The 22,385-nt window shown below is 27.7% G+C and overlaps 1 protein-coding gene across 3 annotated transcripts in view; it reads right to left on the bottom strand.

The window, feature by feature from the left end:
* Positions 1 to 315: 315 nt before the first annotated feature.
* The window catches only part of LOC107436937 (somatostatin receptor type 5-like), a 38,724-nt gene continuing 16,654 nt past the window's right edge, over positions 316 to 22,385 (bottom strand). Inside the window, exons 1-3 of one of the 3 annotated variants that reach the window (XM_071177430.2) lie at positions 16,296 to 16,612; positions 5,065 to 5,267; positions 316 to 1,286 (exon numbers count right to left, since the gene is read on the bottom strand). In XM_071177430.2, coding sequence (XP_071033531.1) covers positions 467 to 1,286; positions 5,065 to 5,252 — 1,008 coding nt within the window. In that variant the 5' untranslated portion in view covers positions 5,253 to 5,267; positions 16,296 to 16,612 and the 3' untranslated portion in view covers positions 316 to 466. Of the gene's footprint in view, positions 1,287 to 5,064; positions 5,268 to 16,295; positions 16,613 to 22,385 lie in introns of those variants that run through there. The other 2 variants (XM_071177428.2, XM_071177429.2) reach the window with 2 other exon arrangements.

Below are 22,385 nucleotides of genomic sequence, written 5' to 3'. Positions count from 1 at the left end.
TCTGCAGTTTGTGAAACGAATATTGCTCAAAATATATAGGTTTGAAATATTTCATACGCATTTGCTTTGATTTCTCGGCTTTAATGAAATAACTACGGGGAAATGTACCGACTTCCTCAGTGTCGGTACTTCTTACTGTAATTTGATTCAGAATTTTTTATAATGTAGTGTAGCTTAATAGAAATGTCCATCGGCCAGTTGATTGGATCCTTGTATATAACTTATGTGCTGCATGGAACAGTCACTGTGCAAATCATCACTACACACTAAAAGCTTCACTGTGTTCGAAGCAATCAGTTGTAAAAAATATACAAATGAAAAAAACAAAGATATTTTATTTACAAATAATTACATATGTAGCAAAAACGTGAGTGTTTAGCACAGTAAAAATTTATTTTTAGCAAAGGATTATATACAGCAATAGTTTAAAAATACAACCATTTGTCAGCCGGAAAGACTGAACACTTCAATATACCATTTTTTTCTTGGTGTTAGGGTAATGGACTTGCATTTCTTTTTTAAAACTAGTCATTCTTCTGAAAGCGGATCTAAAATCTTTGTTTTTCCAACCATAAATAATAGGATTCATCGCGGACTTTCCAAAATAACAACAGACTACAAAAGGCTTAAAATAAGCTATCTTCTCTTGATTCACGCCATCTAGGTATCTCATCGTAATCACCGTCAGGTAAGGTAGGAAACCTAACAAATTCACACCCATTACTAGAGCCATCATTTTAGCAGTTTTGGCTTCTTGTCTCGTTTTGTTGCTATAATCTAGAGCCACGACAGCTCGCTTGTGCTTTAATGCAGCCTTGAAAATTATTATATACAGAGTTGTAGTAATGACAAATGTTCCTGTCACTACAGATGCTACAGCACCCAAAGCATAATTTGCTGTATGTGTATAATATAAGTCACACTCATTCTTTGGATGAAATGTGTCACCTATTCCTGCCAAAGGTAAAGAGCTGACGACTCCCATTGATAGCCACACTATAAGAACGTATATTGATGCATATCTGGTTCGCATGACTCGCATGTAGGATAATGGGTGCAAAATGGCGATGTAGCGATCCACAGCAGCTCCAACACAACACAAAAGAGAACATCCCGAAGTGTATATGGTGAACCAGTATCTCAACAAGCAAGTGATACGATTGCAAGACAATGACATCATGTCGAAATAAAACAGGATGTAGTAAGGGACGTTGAGACCAACCAACAAATCGGCTGCTGCCAGGCCAAGAATAAATACATTTGTAACACTGCGAAGTTGACGATATCTTAAAAAGAAGGAAAAAAAGTGAAATTAAAGCATAATTTGTAGTGATATTTTCAAAAATAAATTTAGTTCTCATTAAAATAAAAAGTGCACTTTTAAATACTATTTCCTATCAGTAACACCTCAAAAATGTTGTCTTAGCGCAAGACTTTTAATAAATGTTATCATATTCAATAAGCAATATATTGTTATAAATTTTAAGAGATTTAAAAAAAATTAACAGTGTGCATGATTATAATTTTTCAGAAATAGTAAAAAATAGCTGAAGAAGATGAAAATCAAAGAAAAAATTGCAGGCACATATTTCACAATTGAAAGTAAGTAACAATTACATTAATAAAGTAATCCTAATTTGGGCAAAAATAAATAATAAAATATTTAAAACATATAATTCGTTTCACGACAGTTAGTAAAAAAGTTTTGAAAAAGCCAGCTGTCATCCAAATGTTTCAGAGAGTTTTATGGTTCATAGGTATAATTTTGAAGTTAGCGGTATGTGGGTTTTAATTTGATCCGCATTGTGCTCTGGTTGAATATTGCTTCATAGAGTAGCTACTGATGTGAAACTGAGTAGGCTTCAGTCAATACTAAGGATTGAGACCCAATTTCTCACAATGGCGACTCAGTGTCTTACTCGCGCTGCCATCATAGCAGTTAACGATTGGAATTAATTCTTGTGTATTTATTTCGAAAATTTTCCTTAAGATTTTTAAAAGAAAAAATAATATTTTTCTGCTGTATCTATTGCCTATCCAGAGAAAAGCACTGGAAAGTGAAAGGCAAATAAAATGATGTACTTCTTAAGGAAGACGTGTATGCCAAATAAAAAAAGAGTGATTATATTTCTCTGCATTTGCGAAGTTTATGCGATGTTGTAAGGTGTGTCCGACTGAAATAAAGCCACTTTGATTTTGTGCCATAACTAGACATGAAGCTAGTCAATGAGGATGAAGCATCTATATTAATAAAACTTAATACAAATTCATATTTGCAAGTGGTAATTTTCCTTCTAGAAAAAAACCTAATGACAAACTCATCTATTGCCATTTGTAGAATCCATATACAAAGTTGAATTTTTGCAGCTGGTTAACATAGCCATTTGCACATAACAAGAGTTTCATGAGGTTGAGTTTTCGATAATAGGGTACATTTCATGGAATGGCCAGCTCAAATGGTGCCCTATATGATGTACCCTGCCTCTCCTCTAAGTTTGTATACGAAGTTCTAGGACACCCTGTAGACATTCTTGTGTCCAGTTATGACACAAAATCAAGGAAGCTCTATTTCGATAGGAAAAGCCTTCAAAGAAATTTTTATTAACTTCAATTGGAAGGATCTAATAATTGAATGAGAGCAGAACTAGCTCAAGAATCGAAAAGAAGGATTTAACAATCATTAAACAAATTTCTTGCATTATGGTGAACGATGATCACATTTGAGAGACCACTATGTTGAGAGTAACATTTGTTTTAAATATGAAATATTACGAAGTTTTAAAGATGCATTCTGAGTCAGCAAAGACAGTTCGTAATATTCATGGTCTGAATATGTTCTAAATATTAATTTTTACAAAGTTCTAAAAATACACCCCGCCTCAGCGTTAAAATTATATACAATATTCCTGGTGTCGATTTCAGGTCCGATGAATAAGTAAAAATATATTCTCTTAAAAGTCTTTCAAATTTATGAAATTTTCTGAATTTTACAAAAAATTATTTAGAGCAATGACTTGTTGTAGATGTAGATGTGGTGAGTATGAAAAGATGAACCTGTGAATCAGAGTAATAGTACACAGTAAAGTTAGTTACGTTTTTAAAATTGAAAGTATTAAATCGGAAGAAATACTACCCTTAAAATAAATTAACTAAATGAAGACGTGAAAACCACTTTGATTTTTCGATGATTATGAAGAGCATTTCTGATAATCACTTCTTCCACTCTCAGATACAAAACTCTCTCTTAAGACGATTCTGCAGTCCTTGAACTGTACTTCACTAATTTTGAGATTTTTCAAAAATTTATCAATCTGTATGGTGGTCAAAGAGTTGGCCTCATAACTGGAAGGTCTCGGATTCGAATCCCTCTTCGGATACGAATGTGTTTTATTTCTCTGTTCTATCTGTCCTTGTGTTGTTGGAGTAACGTTGATCCACCTATTTTACACGCACGAAAAATTTATCTGCAATCTATTCGTTAGTTACCACTTCGTTAGTTAGCACTTTTAGTGCCTCATGGTACTTAAAAAAAAAGTAATAAAATAGAATGTCGAAAGATTTCTTTCCTTCTGACGATATCCTTATCCTCGAAAAAGTGTCGATAGTTATTTCTTCACTTTGACTAAATCTTTGTTCGGTGCATTTACTAGGAAATGGGTTCGTCAAAAAGGAAGAAAGTTTCTTGAGATTTGAGTATTCATTTTTTACAGTGTAGTTGTACTTCATCACTTTGCTATTTACTTTGACAAACTATTTTTGACATTTCAAATTTCATCGTTACGATCAATGACCTTGATAATGAAACAAGAATACTAAGAATTGAGGGTGAGGATTGTCGAAAATTATGCTTATAATCAATTAATAATAAATGCATAAATTTTTAATCCAAAGGATCGAAACCTTTCATTCAATCAAGAATTTCCAACGTTTAATGAAGCTAAATCTAAGAAATTTGCTTGTTAAATTCTAATTAGCATAAAACTTTAAACTTGCATTATTACGCTCATATCTTTAATTTTTTAATTTGTATTATATTAAATTAAATGATAAATGCATTTTGAATTAAATATATAATTTTGAAATATAATTCATAATTTAGCAACATAATGTATGGTAGCCAACACCATTAAAATGACTCAGCTCTAAAATGTTTAATTCAACGCGCATTTTATTCCGACAATTTACATTGATTTTTAGCGAAAATTATTTCTAACGCTTCTATCTTGGTTATTGTATTAAAACGCTGCGTCGCTAAACACCTGCGACCACTACACTTTCGAAAGAAAATTACCAAATTCTCTTCACTTCATTTGAAAAAAAAAATATTCACGCTTCGAATAGTCGGGTAGTCTCTATGTAAAATTAGGAACTTCGGCGTACCTTAGGATTTTAAACCAAATTATAGAATCTCGAAATAGAAGGACTTATATGTTAAATTGTAAGCAGAAAATTTCTCAGTTTTAATGTTTCATTTTTCTAAACTTGTTACTAACTTTTAGAATTTCTGTCTGAAACGTTAGGTTTTTGAGGCATTAATTGAATTATTGGAGATTTAATGAAACACATTTAATGAGATTTTAGAGTGACCAAACATTAAATGAGAATTTAAAAAATAAAATAGTAGATGATGAGGTAATGATAAATAGGCAAAACGATTAGATTTAAATTGCGTCGTAATGGAATCGGGAATTAGATGTATAAAAACAAATCCGTGTTAATTAAAAAAATTCTATTTTTTTTTTAATTAAATAATTTTTTTAAAATTTTGATGATGACTAAAATTTTTTGAAAAATTTGTTTGCTTGCTAAGAAATCTAAATCATTGTAAATCAATCGTGAAGGGATTGGTGAAAGAAACGAAGAGGGGAATGAACTGAATACTCTAGCTTTAATATTAAGTTTCAACTCCTAATACATCTTTTAACTTAATTTTTGAAAGGGTTTTCTAAAAATATGTGGTAAAGGCGGTCATTGAGAAACACTTTTCAGACTTTGCATTATTAGTGTAATGACTATAGCTACAAAGTAATATGTAATTCTTTAGTCCCAGACTTCAAAACTCACTTTTTGTACCTTAGAACGGCAAAGACGACTAGAGTATTTCCAACAATAGTTGCTATGCAAAGAAGAATATCAAATATGATGACTATGATTAGCGTGCGGCTCAAACGAGGCTGGAAACAAGTTGATTCACTCGCTGGATTTAAAGTCTCTGACGAATTCTCATCATTTTCCACTGACTTGTTGCTCATTTCTTGAGTTAAAATCTAAAAAATTAAGAAAAAGAGTATGTTTAAGAGGAGTATACGTGCAATAAACTTACAATACAATCAATTTAAGAATACTTTTATTTAAGTACCTTCAATTGAGACAAATGTTTTTACTTTGGTTTTATTCATTCACTAAATAAGAGATGACCCCTTAAAAAATTTTAGGTTTTTTTTGAGATTTGAATGAGGTTGTTTTGAGGTGTCATGGTTTAGTTGAGGTTTATTCAAAGTTCATTTAAAAAAAAACCTTAAAATGCCAATCTCCCAAGGTGTATAATCAAGGCGTATGAATTTGTTTTTATTCACATTTGAGGTTGATAGAAATCTTCTTTAGAGCAACCAGCTTAGAGAGGTTGTTTTTGAGGAGTATGGATTCTACACTTTAAGCAAAGATGTATATTTGAGGTGTGAATAATTTCACCCGATCTAAAGTAAAATTTTTTCTGAGTTATATATAAGGTTGATTTTGTGAGGTGTAAATCAGGTTAAATTAAGGTTTAAATTTTTGGTGGCAAAAAATAGGTTATTTTTGGTGAAATTACATTTTATTTTTTACTCAGGTTTATTTTTTGAAACAGTGAACCTCAAAAGCACCTGATATTTTGTAAAGGGAAAACTGATTTATATCTAATGTGGGTCTGCTAATAAAAAGAGTTCGGTCATTCCGAGCAAAAGAGCCGATATTATCATTCAAATTCCAGTTCGATTTTATTAAAAACTAGAAAAATTGATATCGCTGCAAATGCACAGTGGGCCAGCATCCAAGGTTTCGTGGCCAAAATTAGTATTTCGATAAAATCTGTTTCAAAATTTGGGGATTTTTATTTAGGGGTTTTTATCTGCAGGTAAATTGAATTCATAGTTAAAATTTTGAAATACACTAAAAATACCAAAAAACAAAGCAAAATGGTGGCTGAAATATGGTGAGCAGAAATAAAAAAATATTATAATACGTTAAAATAATTAAGTATAGCAATGAAAATATAATAATTTTCATAATTTCTTATTAAAAATGAAAAACAAATTATATTTCCGAAGTAATATAACAAAATAACGCTAATTAGTTACAAAATGACGCGAAAACATGAAGAAAAAAACATAATTTTTTTTGTTGGTATATTTAGTCCACCTTTGAAATATGGGCAAAATGGGGCAGGTTTTTTCGAAAGAAGAAACATCAAAGAAGGCAACAAAAAAAAAGTTTAGCTAATTATCTCGTGGAACTTTTTGGAGATTAGTTTCGAAAGTGATTCATACATTGCAAAATGTCAAATGATACGATATAAACTATAAGTTTGTCAAGAGTATTGACTAATCCAACAAATTGAAAAGTTGTACTATAATTTCAGACTAATTACTCTAATAAAAATGTAACAGAAAGGTGAAATTCCTATATATATTTCTGAAATATAAATTTAAAAGTTACATTTTAAAAAGACTTTTTTAACATATTTTTAACTTACATTCTCTCGTACTCGTATTTTAACTACTCTCGTCGGTTCAAAAAGTAATTTATAATGTTTGGAATGATTATGAGTACTTAATTTGAGCAATATTAAAACTGCTTACACATATTTTAGTTGGAAATGTAATTTTGACTTTTGGCCGAAGATCATGGTCTTCTGGCCCACAGTGAAATGGCGTAGACAATTCGTTCATGCATGCTATTTAATTTTTTTCACTTATTTATTTATTTTACTTATTTTTTTATTTAACTTATTTTTTTATTTAACTTATTTTTTCATTTCATTTATTTTTTTGTGTTACTTATTTATTTAATTATACGTATATTGATTTCCCTTTTCTATTTATTTTAATTTTATTTATTGAATTTATATGTTTGTTTTTTCATACATTTATTTAAATTTTTCATAAGTTTCTTGAATTCATTTTTCCTTATTTTACATAAAAAAATATTTTTAAGCTTAGAGAAGAAAAGAAAGATACCGAAAACATCATATGCTTTGTTACACAGGATATGATTTTCTATAATCTCATGAAGTAAGGAAAAGCGGATGAACAGTTTCGTCGAGATCGATGGCATGATTTTGAGAAATAAGTTAAAAAGAAATCGCAATTTAAATCTGTAGATAAGTATCTTCTGCAAATAACTTTGCATTGATCGTTTTAACTCCTCCAAAAGTTTGACTTCAGAAAGCTCTTCTTAACGCATTATTTTATTCACTATCACATTTCAGATTTCTTTTTTATTCTCGGGAATTGAAACTTGCATCTTAAGATAAGAAGTTAACAACTAATAAAAAAGAAATTTGAAAAACTAAATCTTACTTTAACCACCTTTTACACACGACTGCAGTATGAATGAAGTAAATAAATAAATGAAAAAAAAAATTGGTTTTTTAGGCGACTGTTGTGCTAATTGATGCTAAAAAGTTTTTAAAAAAATTCCTTAAAACTAGGAGGCTTCGCCCCCTGCTCGCTGTTGCTCGCTAACCCTGCTAACTGTTGCCAGCGCGAGAAAAGAAATATCATCGGTTTTATTGATACATACATACGTACGTATTAGCGTTTTATATAAAAGAGAAGATAATTTAGCATTCGTGCAATTATATGCAGAACTAAATATAATTAATTTTGTTTTTCAATTTGCACATTATACATAATATTAATTTAACAAATTAATTTAAACAAATGATTTTTACTGATCTATATCAGTATAAACAAATAAATTTAGTAGTCTACCTTTTGGTTTTCTAATATTTATCTATTTCTAATTTATTTTATGGTGGAATCAAAATAATTTCCAAAATCTAACTGTAATTTATTCTTTGCATTAGTATTTGTTATAACGATAATCATAGCAGCAAGAATAATCATTTATTAGATTTGTAGCTTCCAATTTTTTTATTTTCGATATTACAATCTAGTAGAGCATATTGCTCAATAATCCATGATTATGATCTATCATTGATCTGAATTATCAAAACGGACAAAGAACTCGAAAATAATTTGTTATTTTGCATTTTAAAGACTATCATGTTTATTATTTATTAACAAAATGTAATGAGAAAGGCTAAATAATTATTTTACTCGACGCATTCCGAAATAAACTTTTTGAGTTTTGCTTTACCTCATTGAATAAACAATGGAAATTTAGCATTTCTAAATGAAAAAGCAATAACCTATTCACTACAAATTCTTCAAGTAAACATGATTTTTTTTAAAAATTACTTCTTTTTTTAGTTTTATAATAATAAGAAGAAATAAACAGCTTAGCGTGATAAACTTCAGTAAATGTAAGCAATTTTATCGAATAAACTACTCGAATTTCTCTTTTCGCAATTTATTTTCTTAAATGACCAACATGATTTACCAAAATATAACCTAAGAAATAGATTTTGGAACAGAAAAGGAAACAAGTAATGCCCTCTATTCTCATTTTGATCTATCCGAATTTTGCATTGATAAATAAGACATAAATTAAAAGAGATTCAAGTATGATTTTTTAAATTAAGCGAAGAGTTTTGTCATGTAAAATCTTTTTGTTATCTAGATCTAAAAGAAAGATTGTTTAAATAGAGTTAGTTGCTGGTATAGAAATGCTTCCATATTTTTGTCCTACTCCTGTATGTTTTTGTTGTTTCTAATACCACTTGCGAATACCAGCAAGCCTGCTTAGTGAAATCAAGCGAATTTAAGGCAGGGAGTGCTTTTCTTGTTTCTCAGGGGCCAAGAGTACGACCAAGATCTATTGCCAAGAATATCTATTATGAGAAGGTATGATTTGTTATGGGAATATGGAAGACTTCGTGACCTGACAGATTTAACATAGTCATCATTTACTACTCAGGGATCGAACTCAAGACCCATTGGACATGGGCCCAACGTCTAACTAACCAAACTAGTCCGGCCTCTGTTTGTTTTTAGTTGTATAATAAAGATATTTATATTCTCATAATATTCTCATCTTCATTTATGTTCTCATGAGAATATTTGCCTAAATTTGTAAATTGAATGAAATACTTTTATTAAATATAACTTCTATTCACTTCGTTTAACTCAGCCAAGTTTGAATTTATATTAATATTCTCTCAGTGCGGTGTGTATTTTCTATATTTTCTATAAGGATTCTCACTTTATATTTTATCGCAAAATAAAATTTACTGACTCTTATGTGTGTCCTATCTTACAGTTATTAGAAATTTTAGTATTACTGAAAATAAAAATGATGGCGGTGACATTACACCAAGTAGTATAAGGAATATTCTTGGGGTCTCACTACTCCAGGAACTTGCTAACATAGAGTTAGTATAGAAAATGTTTCCATATTTTCGTCCAACTACTGCATGTTTCAAATTGTATAATAAAGAAATTTATGTTCTCATATGCTATTTATGATGTTCTCACAATGTTCTCACCTTTTATGTTCTCATAAGATTATTTAGATAAATTTGTGAATTGAATAAAATAATTTTATTTTACTTCTATTCACTTCCTTTAACTAAGCCTAGTTCGAATAAGCCTAGTTCGAATTTATATTAGCATTCTCTCTGTGTGGTGCGTATTTTCTGTACGCAAAGTTAAGGATTCTCACTTTATATTTTATCGTAAAATAAACTTTAATGACCCTTATGCGTATCCTATCTCACAGTAATTATAAATTTTAGTAATGTTGAAAAACAAAAATGATGGCGGTGACTTTACACCAAGTAATGTGAATAATATTTTTGGTGGCCCACTACACCAGGAATAATCTTTAGTCTTGGTGTAATGAAACGCCTAGTAGTTGTCATCACTTTTGATGTTGAGATGTACAAAAATTGTTTTAACAGGTGAGTTTTAACGGAGAAAATCTTACTTAAAATAATTTGTTTAGTTAAATTTAAAGGAAAATTGGAAAGGGATTATAATTTCCTGTAGAACCTCATTTATTATTCATTCAATAAAAATAATTTTAGAACTAAAAATTTTGTTTAGCAAAATTTATCTTCTTGAATAGTAAGCTCTGTATTCTTACAAACTTTTCCTTCGGAATTTAATTCCTTTTTTCCTTTAGACCTGTACAGTGTATGTGTGTTTGTGCCTAAAGTTTTCTTTTTTTTCAATTACTTTAACGTCATTTATACGCTGGTTTCCAATAAGACTTTTTTTTTCAAACAAAATAAATGTTTTTAAAGATCGGATCCCAAAAATATTTTAGATGCTTGCCTGCTGTAATTTATTTCATCACGTTAATGCTGTTTTTGTAGTGTTTTGTTTCATTTTATTATATTGTATTCGCATTACGTGTTCATTTTAACAAGCCAATTATTAGCTAAACTATTTTTTATCTGTTGTAACTTCGGTTGGATTTCAAATTACTTAACATTTAAATTTGTTATTAATTTCAAATTCAGGAATAACAATATTTTAAGATAGTTAATAATAAAAGCAACATACTATTGATAATAATAATTTCAGAGTTCTATTATAATATATTATAACCAGGGCTGAGATTTTGATGGCCAAAAAATTCCTTAAAAATGCTCTTTAAGCATTTTTAAGGAATTTGAAAAAAAACTGAAAAAAACTAACTAGAAAATTTTCAAAAACATGTTTTATATTAACTTCTTTTAAAAATAAAAATTATAAATCACAACTTGTATTTATAAATTTTGTAAAAACTAGGTAATAATTAAAATAAATATGGAATTTATGAATAAAATAAAATGATATAAATGAATAAATACTTTATAAAGATGAATACAAATTTGTAAATTTTTAGTTACAATCTTTAATAAATCGAAATTGCATTGTATTATTAAATATTTTTTTGATATTCTGAAATTGAGAGATTATTTATATTCTATTTATTTTTGAAAAATTCTGTTCAATATCATTTCCTACTGGAGGATATTTAAAATGACAAGATTATAGCAATTTTATACTAATTAAGAAAATAATTAATTTACAAACAAGATGCTCTTAAAATTAAAAAAAAAAAGCATCATTCAAAATTTATAAAAAAATAAATAAAAAAGGAAAAAAAAAGTTCCCAAAGCGAAAAAAAAAGGCAAAAAAAAAAACTATAAATAATGCTTATATGAATTATGCCATAAATGAAAAAAAAATGCATTTATCATCAACTTCCCAGATCTGACTCGTCACAGTTTAAAATAAACAATACAGCTTAATGTAAGCAATTTATTAAGTTTTTCGAAAATATTGCTATATTTCAGTTTTACTTTTTTTTTATAAACAAATATAAAAATCCTAGCTCAGTAATACAATTTTGAATTAGCTAGCTTATTTCAATTAAAAATTAAAAATAGCCTCATTATTTTTTTACGCATGAAAGAAAGTAAATGTGGTAACTCTTTAATATGCAACACTTTAAATTTTAATGCCATATTGTACACGCATTCCTTTCCAAAACATTTTCGTGTTTCATTAATTTTTCATTGCGGAACAGTAAATAAGAAATGCAGAAAACACGATCAATGTGATACCAAAACCAAGCATATGAATTTTTCTTTTAATATTATATTTATTTCTACAACTGTATAACAATAAATAATAAAGGAATGAAATTGGATATGAAATCAAAAGTTATTATTTTGTGGAAAGAAAGTAATATCGCTCAAACTAAATATCATTTTCATTATGTTTATTCGTATCTGTCAACTATCAAAGGACAAAAACAAAAATAGTTCAAACGTATGATTACATAAATGTTTTCCTTACGATTTTAAACATTTATTTTGAGCAAAAAAAATTTATAAATTAATACATAAATGTTTTTAATTGATCGAACATATTTATATGTGCAAATTTTTGTTTTATATTTTTTCAATTAAATGTGCGTATTTTAAATTTTTCATTCAAGTTAGAAAGCATGATAAACAGATCTTAATTTCATAAAAAAGTATTTAATAAATGCTCCGCTAAAATATTTAGAGCCGATACTAAAGTAAAAATATCAAATTTTTGCTTTATTTTTAAGAAAAAAAACTTGTTCTTTATTTTTTAAAATCAGGTAACTATTAAACTTCTTTTTTCCAATGTAATTAAAGTAAACACTTCACATATAAAAATTAAATTCCTTTATCTAAGTTGTTAAAAGCTGCACAACTTAAAAACTTCCTCTTTCTCTCACTTTATTTTTTAAAAATATTCATAGCGGGATTCTCTTCTTTGTAATAAATAGTAAAAATTTTGATAAAATTCACAAATTTATTAACTTTAATGGAGCAATGCAGTAACTTACATTTAGAATTGCATCTCTTGAAAACAAGCAAAATAATATTTTAACACATAAAAGGGATGCATGGTGCGCGAAATCGAAAACGAAGCATCCTGAGTAACATTCTAATGATCGGATTTGCAAGTATCTCAATCTTAATGGCTGATCTCAAATACACTAACTGATAAGTGCAGATTGTTCCGTCATCAATAAACAGTTAGTTTTAATAATTGTTTTAAATCGTCTGCCGATATAATAACTGCAACTCCAGCTGGTTGCTAGGCAACCAAATGACTTTTTCTTATTATTAATGTTTTTGTTTATCGTTCGTCTCTGTATGTCTGTGGAAATAAAAGAATGTAAAAGCTAACACAGATCAAATTTTTTAAGTTACGAAATCAGTCATTAAACCGCACTTTCTCTCGATAAACCTCCCCTTTATAGAATTCGAATTTTTAAATCTCAAATTATGGACCCAATAGTTTGGTCAGGTGAGTAGCCCAGATTTTGGATCCCGAAATGTTAGTTTAACTTTTTGCTCATTTTGAAATATCTCGAGAACTTTCTAAGTGAATCAAAGATTGTTTGCACACAATCAAAAAATATATTTATCCAAAGAATAATTCCACGCGAAAAATAATTTTTAATCATTATTTATTATTTTTTTTAACATTTTATTTAATAATGGTTAAACAAATTTCGAATAGTAAAGTATACTATTTTTTAAAAAATTTTAAAGATTGTAATTTTTAAATAGAAAAATACAAACTTTAAGCTCTATCGGTCGAATATTTTCCAAATCATCAAATTTTAAAGAAGTTGTATAGTTAAAATTCGATTTTTTGAGAACCATTCGACCAATTTTGTTCAAATTTTCTATTTTGCTCTTAATTACATCCTTTAAATTGATGTAAAATTGGTTCACCTTACATCATCTCAAACTTTTTTTGACCATTATTATATAGAATATTAAAATTTTATAGTATTAAAATATTATAATATCAATATATAATAATAAAATATTATTGTGCATGGAATTATCTTTGAACGAATGCACCTTTTAATTGTGTGCAAAAATGCTTTGATTCCTTTAAAAAGCACTCGAGTTATGTATAAATACGTGCTGAAAGTAAAATTAACATTAAGTTATCCAAGCTATTCAGACTACATATTAAAGATAGAAGCTGCTCCTCATATTTTGACCGTTAAGAGCCCGAATCCGTAAAAAAGTATGTTTATGTTCTATATTATATGTTATATATGTGCTATATTATATGTTATATAGTTATATATATAGTTATGTGCTATATTATATGTTTCTATATTAATTTTAAGATATTTAAATCGTTTTATTATATTTATATTTTATGTAATATTTCTTATTATATTTTTATCACTATAAATTTTATTATTTTATTATTTTTATAAATAAAATCACCAATAAAAGAATTTTTCCAAGGAAATTTTCAATAATTACGTGCTTAAATAAAGCTTTATGTGAAAGTATAAGTTTTTTTATGTTTCTGGATAAATATTGTATTCCTTACATCCAAATATCTAAGAATTTTCGAAAAAAAAACGAATTGTAAAGATAGAGGCCTACTTATTTCCATGCAAAAACAAACACAGAAATACAATATTTTTCTTCAAAACAGTCAGAGATTACTTTACTTATCTTTTCAGAAAAAAAAAAAGATTGCTTAGCTTTAATATCTCTATGTTAATACTTAGCTAAAGGTATATTAAAAACTGTATCTGAAGTTATACGTTTATTTTTATCACCGAATGTAAATGATACGGACAAATATTTGCCTGAAAATATGGTATTTTTATAAGAAAGTCAAGAAAAATCTGTATTTTCTTAAGTTTGTCTTTAAAATATATTTTTTAGGTCTCGAATTCTCTTTATTGAACTATAGCGTTAAAATATTTTTTTATCAACTAGAGTTTCTGAGTATTAAATATATTTTAATAGTTAAATAGTTCGTAGTATCGCGCAAAAAATACTAATATTTTCCCTTATTATAATTAAAATTAAAACATAAAATTAAAACCTGACACAGCCATTAAAACTAAAACATAAAAATATAGTTATGAACAGTAATGTTCAAAAGCCTTAAAGTTATTTTTTTAGTTACTAAAATTTTTGAATATTAAACGTATAATCAGAATAGTTCAGAGAAAGCATAAAGAAATATTAACATTTGATCTTATGAAAGGTGATTACATAATTAATAAAAAATGATTTGCTCTTTTAAATTTTCTTGATATTAGAACGTAAAAATACAAACATGAATATTAGTGAAATTTAAAGTAATATCAATTTTCATTTTTTTAATTCAAGAAATTATGAAAATAGCATTCCTTAAATTCGTCGTTATTCATTACAATTCATTACTTAAAAAATATTTATACTAGAAATTTTAAACTTAAAATGTTTTTCAAAAAAGTAGCGAAAAGCTAGGGATATATTAAATATATTAAGCTTAAAATGGAGCAAACTGATTTCTAAAATTTGAGGGAAGTCAACAAAATCTTTTAATCCCAGCATCTTCAACGAAAACGAATTTTTTTTTAAATTGAAGTATTTTTCGGTTTACGCCAACGCTTCAAAAATTTAGAAAAAATTGTCCCTAATTTATAAAACGCCTCTCATATCAAAGAAAATTGGTGAAGAAGTTAAAATCAAAACCGCATTTTCCCAACATATACCAGCAATGTTCTTTATTAAGTAGGGGAGAGGGGGGCACATGTGATCATGGTATGTTTTACCAATATGATTTGAAATAAAAAATCTCGAAAAATTTTCAATTGATGGCAGAACTAGTCCTACCTCTCTGCAAAACTTTCAGAGCAATGAGACATTTTGTTGTTCTATTCTGACAATTTCTTTGTATCAGCTGGTGTTGTATATATTATAATCACTTGCTTCTTCAAGTGAAAGCATAGTATAAATCAACTAATAAACTAAAATTACCTATTGCAGACCATTATATGAACATTCAGGTAAGTTTATGACAATTATTCTTTTTTTTTTACTCAATTAAAAATTCTTTATTTTTCAAGTTAGGTTTAAGAAGGATGATGGGGCACTTGTGAACAAAACATCTGGAGCAGATGTGAACAGTATATTAATTGCATATATTAACTGATACACCTGAGGAAGATAGAATTGCTAAAGCTGCAAATAGAAAGATAGAAAAAATGAACAAAAAGCATGAAAAAGTATTAGAGAAGAAAGAAAAAGGCCCATTACAACTCCCGTGGAACATGAACTTGAGAAAAACCCAACAACGGAAAAATTATTGTACAGCTGAAAAATTATTTTCTTATTGACAGTACTGTTGTAGAATTTAAATTCACATAGTAAGCTACAACCCCTTCAGTATAATGCGTATCTATATCTGTTAAATTAAAGATTTTTTTTCCTTGAAATATGATGATTGCTTTGTGTTTTTAATTTTGTTCATATGTGCCCCAGGCATGTTCATATGTGCCCCCAATAGGGGCACATGTGAACAATTGAAGTAATTTTTCTAAAATATCATGAAGTAACGAAATATTTTATTGAAAAATCTCAAAAAATTCCATAAGACAAAGAAAAGACCATTTAAACGTATGGACTTCTTTACTATGAAAAATTTATGATATTTTTTGAAAAATGAAGAAATGAAAAAATTTGCTCACATGTGCCCCCCTCTCCCCTACATATTAAACACGATTATTAGATAAGAGAATAAATGGCTACATTGGCTTTGTACTTTCGGGAAATTTACATTTACCTTTATAGGATGTTTTACTTCAGAGATCTTCATTATTTGTAACTAAATTTAAATACATACCCCATAATTGCTCCGTATTCCATTTGTTGCGGTACAGCATATCTGCGGAAACGTTTAACCGTTATTGCCTTTCATGAATGCTTTCCAAAGTGATTCCAAATGCAACTATATAATTCATTACCGTAAAATGGAAATAAAACAAAAAGATTTAAAACTATTAATAACTTTCTGTTTGATACTTTCATTAAATACTTTAACACTTATGCAAAAATAACGGAGAAACAACAGAAACATTTTGCTATCTCCGAACAATAACAGTAGATGACTTCACTTATATAGTGTGAATGAAAACAGTTTTATTCCCTTCGCACCGCCGAGTCTAGAGTGTTTTAGTTTTTATCTGTAACAGTGGGGACCGAAAACTGTCTCTCCAATCATTACAGATACACTTAGGAAATCAATATCCCATTTTTTTTTTTTTTTTACTAAGCATTAAAAGAAAGAAATCACCTAATTTCGATGATAGTTTGAACTACTACATATCTGTTCGCAGAAAACCTATCATCGAAATTGGTTTATCGACTTATTAGATACTTTGTTTTAAACGAGACAGATAATGATTCTGAAAGTCTAGTAATTTAAATTTTTAACATTAAAATGTCTTTTAAGCATAATATATTTAAGTACTAAAAAATAACCTGACTTGTTTAAACAACATTAATGTATAATTACTGCTGAATAACGATATATCATTACAGAAAATACGTTTTTATTCGAAGTTTAAGCCCGGTGGATGAGTGGTAGCTCTCTCGTGCCACAGGTCCTGGGTTCGATCCTCGGACCGGGCAAGGTCGACTCAGCCTTTTATCCCTTCAGTGGTTCGATAAAATGAGTACCGGGCTGACCATCTAACCGGAAAATCTGCTCCTGCACCCCGGAGGCCAAGGTCAAGAAAACTGAGATGGGGACAGTAGGCCTTGGCTCGCTATGGGCTGTAGCGCCTCTGATTTTAATTCTTCAAAGTTTAAACCACATCGATGCTTAATTATTTAAAATCGCTAAAAACTAAATTTGTAAGGATATGAAAATAAGCTACTACTTCGAAACATAACGATAATATAAGTTTAAATAGTTCTAATATCTATGAATATTACGTAGCTATATAATTCAGAATTCTCTAAGAATCACAATTATCATTACAGAAAATAAGGATTTATCATAGAAAATAAAAGTATTATAAATAGTACTCCAAATGTTTGCTGATTATATAGAATTATTAAATAGTCAAAATATATTTGAAAATCACGAAATCTTATTATAAACAGTAATAATTCACTTAAGGTGTAGATTTCTTTGATTACTGACTGTTGTATATATTTTATGAAATCTATAAAAATTTAGAAATTTTTAACCTTATTACAGAAAAAAAGATATCTAAAGTTTGATTACAGTTAACAGTTTAACAGTAATGCAAGCAACAACAACAACAAAAAAAACACAAAAAAAAAAAAAAAAAAAAAACAGAATATAAAAAAAGAGCAAGCATTAACAAATAAAAAAAAATAATTGTCCAGTTTCAAAACTCATTAAGTGCTTTCATAATATTTTCCTTCTTTTTTTACTTTAAATTAAAATAAATTTTTACGTAGACTGAATATAGATTCTTTTAGAAACAGAAAATAATTTGTGCTCGTTTCCATGTTCCTTAACAGATTGTAAAAATAACTTTTTAATTCATAAATAAATAAAAAAAATCTAAAAATAGCATTCAATGATTTACTCATACTTAAGATAGCTTAATTTTTTTCTTCTTTTTTTTATTTTTTATTTTTTAAGGAAAGGTTTCAAATTCCTACTTTGGTTCAAATATTTCTTGCAACTCTATCAATTTGTTGGTTGTTGAGGGAAGAAAAATATTTGTCAAGAAACAGCCATAAGCGTCATGAAAAACATTTCCATAGCAGTGGCGGAGAAAATAACATCCCCGCTGCCAAGTGAGTTTAAAAGGCTTTTACTATTAGCCAAGGAATAAGTTGAAAAATTAAAACATTCACGAGAGCATAAATATTATATCTACGTCATTATTTAATAACTAAACGCAATTTAACATTTAGTGCTTTTAGTGGGATATTTTAGAGATCGTTTTTTTTTTCTTCTTTTGGATTACATAAAAAGGGTAAAGGTTATTGTTACAAAAGTTATAATATGATACAGGGCCCGCGCTAAGCATTCGTCACCTCGCCAAATGCAAAATTCGCCAAATTCAGCGAAACAATTTGCGTTTTGGCGAAAGTATTAGCAAACGATTTTTTTCTACCTGAAAGAAAAATATAGATTTCCACGATCTCGAAAATTACGTCAATATGAAATTTTCTGAACATATCTTATATTTTTTTCGATTACAGTAAGTTCCGTTATATATACGTCGCATTACAAATTAGAATTATATTAAGTTCAGATAATATAAGCAGCGAGAAAGATTCCCCCCCCCCTCGTAATATATAGATAGGCACGTTTGGTGCAAGATCACGCGATATCGCGAGACAAAACTCTTTTTTTTTTTTTTTTTTTTTTTTTTTCTTTCCCTACAGCTAATGTCAACAAAGCTGATAAAGTTGTATCTTGATGCATATTATCATCCACCTAATTTCGAACAAAACAAATTTTCTCGTGATAAATAACATATTATTTATTAAAATAAACTTAATGTAAATTTTAAAAACTTAAATGTTTGTTAATAAGACAAATTAATTTTGATTTTATCTTTATAGATTACCAACTTTCAATGATACTATAACCACCTGCACTCGGAATGCAATGAACGTGTTAATCTTCATCCGAATTTCGATAAAAAAATCTTTGCTTGTAAAAAAAAAAACTTATAAATCATAATTAAATAAATCAAATAATTTATTTTCGATCTTTTTCCGAATGATTACAATCACGACAGTAGAGTCATGGTGGCTATAAAGTCCCATAGCCATCAGGCTAACCGTGGGAGGTTTTCGCTGTTTTCCTCTCCTTGTAACGCAAAAGAGGGTTAGTTCCATCTAAATGTTTTTCACGAAGGCAGAATTTCTCTCAATTCTTGATCCTGGAGTTGCCTTGTTTTCTGGGTTGTGTTCAAAATTACTAAGCTATGGAGTTAAACATTGGTAGTCGTAAACTCAAAATTGGGTCGGCTGTTCAACGACGGTTTTAAAATAAAATAAGATAAAATCGTGACGGTAAAGAAATAAGCGAGGTAGTAAGAACTCTTTTATTAAAAAATAAGACTCTAAGAATGCGTTTTATTTAAAATTAAATATATATATATTCAAATATTTAAAAAATAGTCAGAATCTAAAAACAAAACATAAAATTTTGCTTCAGATTTATCCTTATATTATGCTCTAGTCTAATAAGTTATCAAAATTTAGCCTCATACAATTCTTATTTTTTTCCTCTCAAAGATGATAAAGCATCCTAATTTTTCATCCTATTTACCATTCATTGTTCATTTACTCCTTTTCAACTGTTAAATGATTCTTGATTTGAATTTGCATTTTATAAAATGGTTTAATTTATAGTCAATTTGTATTTTGACTTGAAGTTTCCTATGGGAAAAAATTAATCATAATTTTTTTTTTGCTAAGACTTTTGAAATTTGGCTAATACTTTTGATATTTGGCTAGTTTTCTAGCTAATAATTTGAAGTTTTTAGAGCGGACTTACGATATGTTAAATAAATTGTTTAACATAGGTTAGTTTAACTTTGAAATAGATTTAAATTACTATAATATAGATATTTTAACTATATTTTTTATTTTTAAAAGAGATATCTATGAAAAAACAAAAAATTGAATATTGTTAAAAATAAGTTTGCGTACAAAAGTTTCAAATCGAGATACATTATGAAAAAATATACAGGAGCTCTTATCACCATTGCGTAGTATTTCTTTATTTTAATATTGAGATTAACTAACCAAACCTTCAATAAAAAAAGCAGTTTCCAAAAAAGGGCTTAATAAATGCTAACAAAGGTTTTTTCAAAAGCACGATGCTAATTTTGGGTTAAGAACACCTTGATGTTAGACTATAAGATTTCTTTACAATAAGTTTTTTTTGTGCAAAATTTTATATTTATGCAGTTTTATTAACACGTGAAAAAATGAACTGAATTCCTGTTATAAAATCTGCTCATAATTAAACCTTTCTTTTGGAGAGAGTTTCATTACTGGCGATAAATTTTAACAGTCTCACTTAATTACTCACTGAGAAAAAAAGTATGGTTTAAACAACCAGAATATGGTAAAATTTACCACCCACGTTTCTGGCTCTATGAGAACTCCAAACAGCTCCGTAATTTTTATCGAAGTGCTTTGACAATAATTTTTTGAAATCAATAATAAAATATGGTTTTGTAATGCATAACAATAATGCGTAATAATATATGTGTAAAAATTTAGTAATTTTATCATGATACCTTAGAGTACAGCATAAAAACTGTTTATTTGGTTGAATTTACTAATTCAGTTCTGTATTTCTTACTAATTATATATAAGAAGCCAGAGATTCCGGTTAACCGTTCTAAATGAAGAGAAAAATTACCAAAAAAAGAAGATTTAAGTACCGTAGATTATGGTTTTATAAACAATAATTATTATTATCTTACCAGAAATATCATTGAATGGCAATTTCATCAGGATTTTTTATAATCATGTTTTATAATGATGCTCAATTGTAAAAATCAGAAGTTGCATATTTATAGTAACTCGCAAATGTAAGAATGCAAGTTTTAGATTATATTAACTATATATGAAATATATATTTAATATAAATTAATTATTAATAATATGTTAAATAAATAGTTATACCTATAAAATGCAGAAGTATAATGTGTCTCTTAAATTTACAGGTTAAGAAAATTGTTTTTGTTTTTGAATTCGAAGGTATTTAGAGTGCGTTGCTGGATTAGATTTTTTACTCATTAATTAATTAAATTAATTTACTGAATAAATAAATATTATTTTTCTCTTTTTATTAACTCAAAATTCTTTAAAAAAAGCGAAAAAAAGAGATGAATGTGATAATATGAGAAAAAAATAATGCACCTGTCAAGCAATGGTTGTCATACTTTATCTTAAGAGCAATTGTTATTGCATACACTGCGTAGTTAAAATACACAATAATTCTCATATTTCTTATTTTTCATCAAAACACGAGACATTATACATAATACTTTCGTACACTTCTACTAATATGAATATACTGATCAAACAATATTTTTTTTCTAAACTATAGGACCAATAATAAATAGGAAAATGCATCAAAACATGTAATAGAAACTTTGTCACATGCTGTATTTTGTGAGGCGCAAAGAAATTACAGTGATTCATTATATTAGCACACGATACATCTTCAAAAATGACAGTGATTGATATTGATGGGCTTATAGAACTACTTATTTATTCAAGACCCTCGAATAAAATAGCATTTTATAGTATTTTTTTAATGCAAAATTTCGAAGTGGTTTTCAATTTTTTTCAAATATATCACGTCTTTTTTCTAATACACGGTAATTTGAAATATTTAATTGATATTGTTTTATAGTAAATTAAATAATATAATTATTGTAATTTTAATACTTATAAATTAAGATTTTAGTTTATCGAAAAATTTTCCGTTCTTCTTTTCTTTATTCCTTTAAAAATCTATTATTTGATTCTTAAGACATTAAAGAAATTTATGCTAAGTAATAAGCAACAAACCGTGTTTAAATCAGAATTTTTCTTACCGAGTTGTGAAATTATGAATTTGTAGAGATCCATTCATCAATATAAAGTTCTGGTTCACAAAGTTGCTCTTTCTTGTAATGGAATTTTTAATTATTCTAAGTACTACAGGAAGTTCCTTGCGCACCAGTTTATGTTTTATAGTTATTAAAAATTACTTAGATACTCTTCAATGTATCTTATTTAATTACGAATGCATTTGATTAACTCAATATCTTGATTTAATTTTTAAATAATTGTACAAAGTACAAACATAATTGTTTTTCGACGAAATTTTAGATGACAAGAAAATTAATGCAGTTACGTTGTATTTTTAAACGGTTACTATAACCACTTAAATTTATTTAAATGCCTATTAACAACGTATTTGGATAAA

This window comes from Parasteatoda tepidariorum, chromosome 2 (assembly GCF_982258835.1).
Source record: "Parasteatoda tepidariorum strain Cologne lab strain chromosome 2, Ptep-v5.0, whole genome shotgun sequence".
Classification (NCBI taxonomy): domain Eukaryota; kingdom Metazoa; phylum Arthropoda; class Arachnida; order Araneae; family Theridiidae; genus Parasteatoda; species Parasteatoda tepidariorum.
The sequence above is the reverse complement of the archived record's forward strand: the minus strand, read 5'-3'. Positions and strand labels throughout refer to the sequence as shown.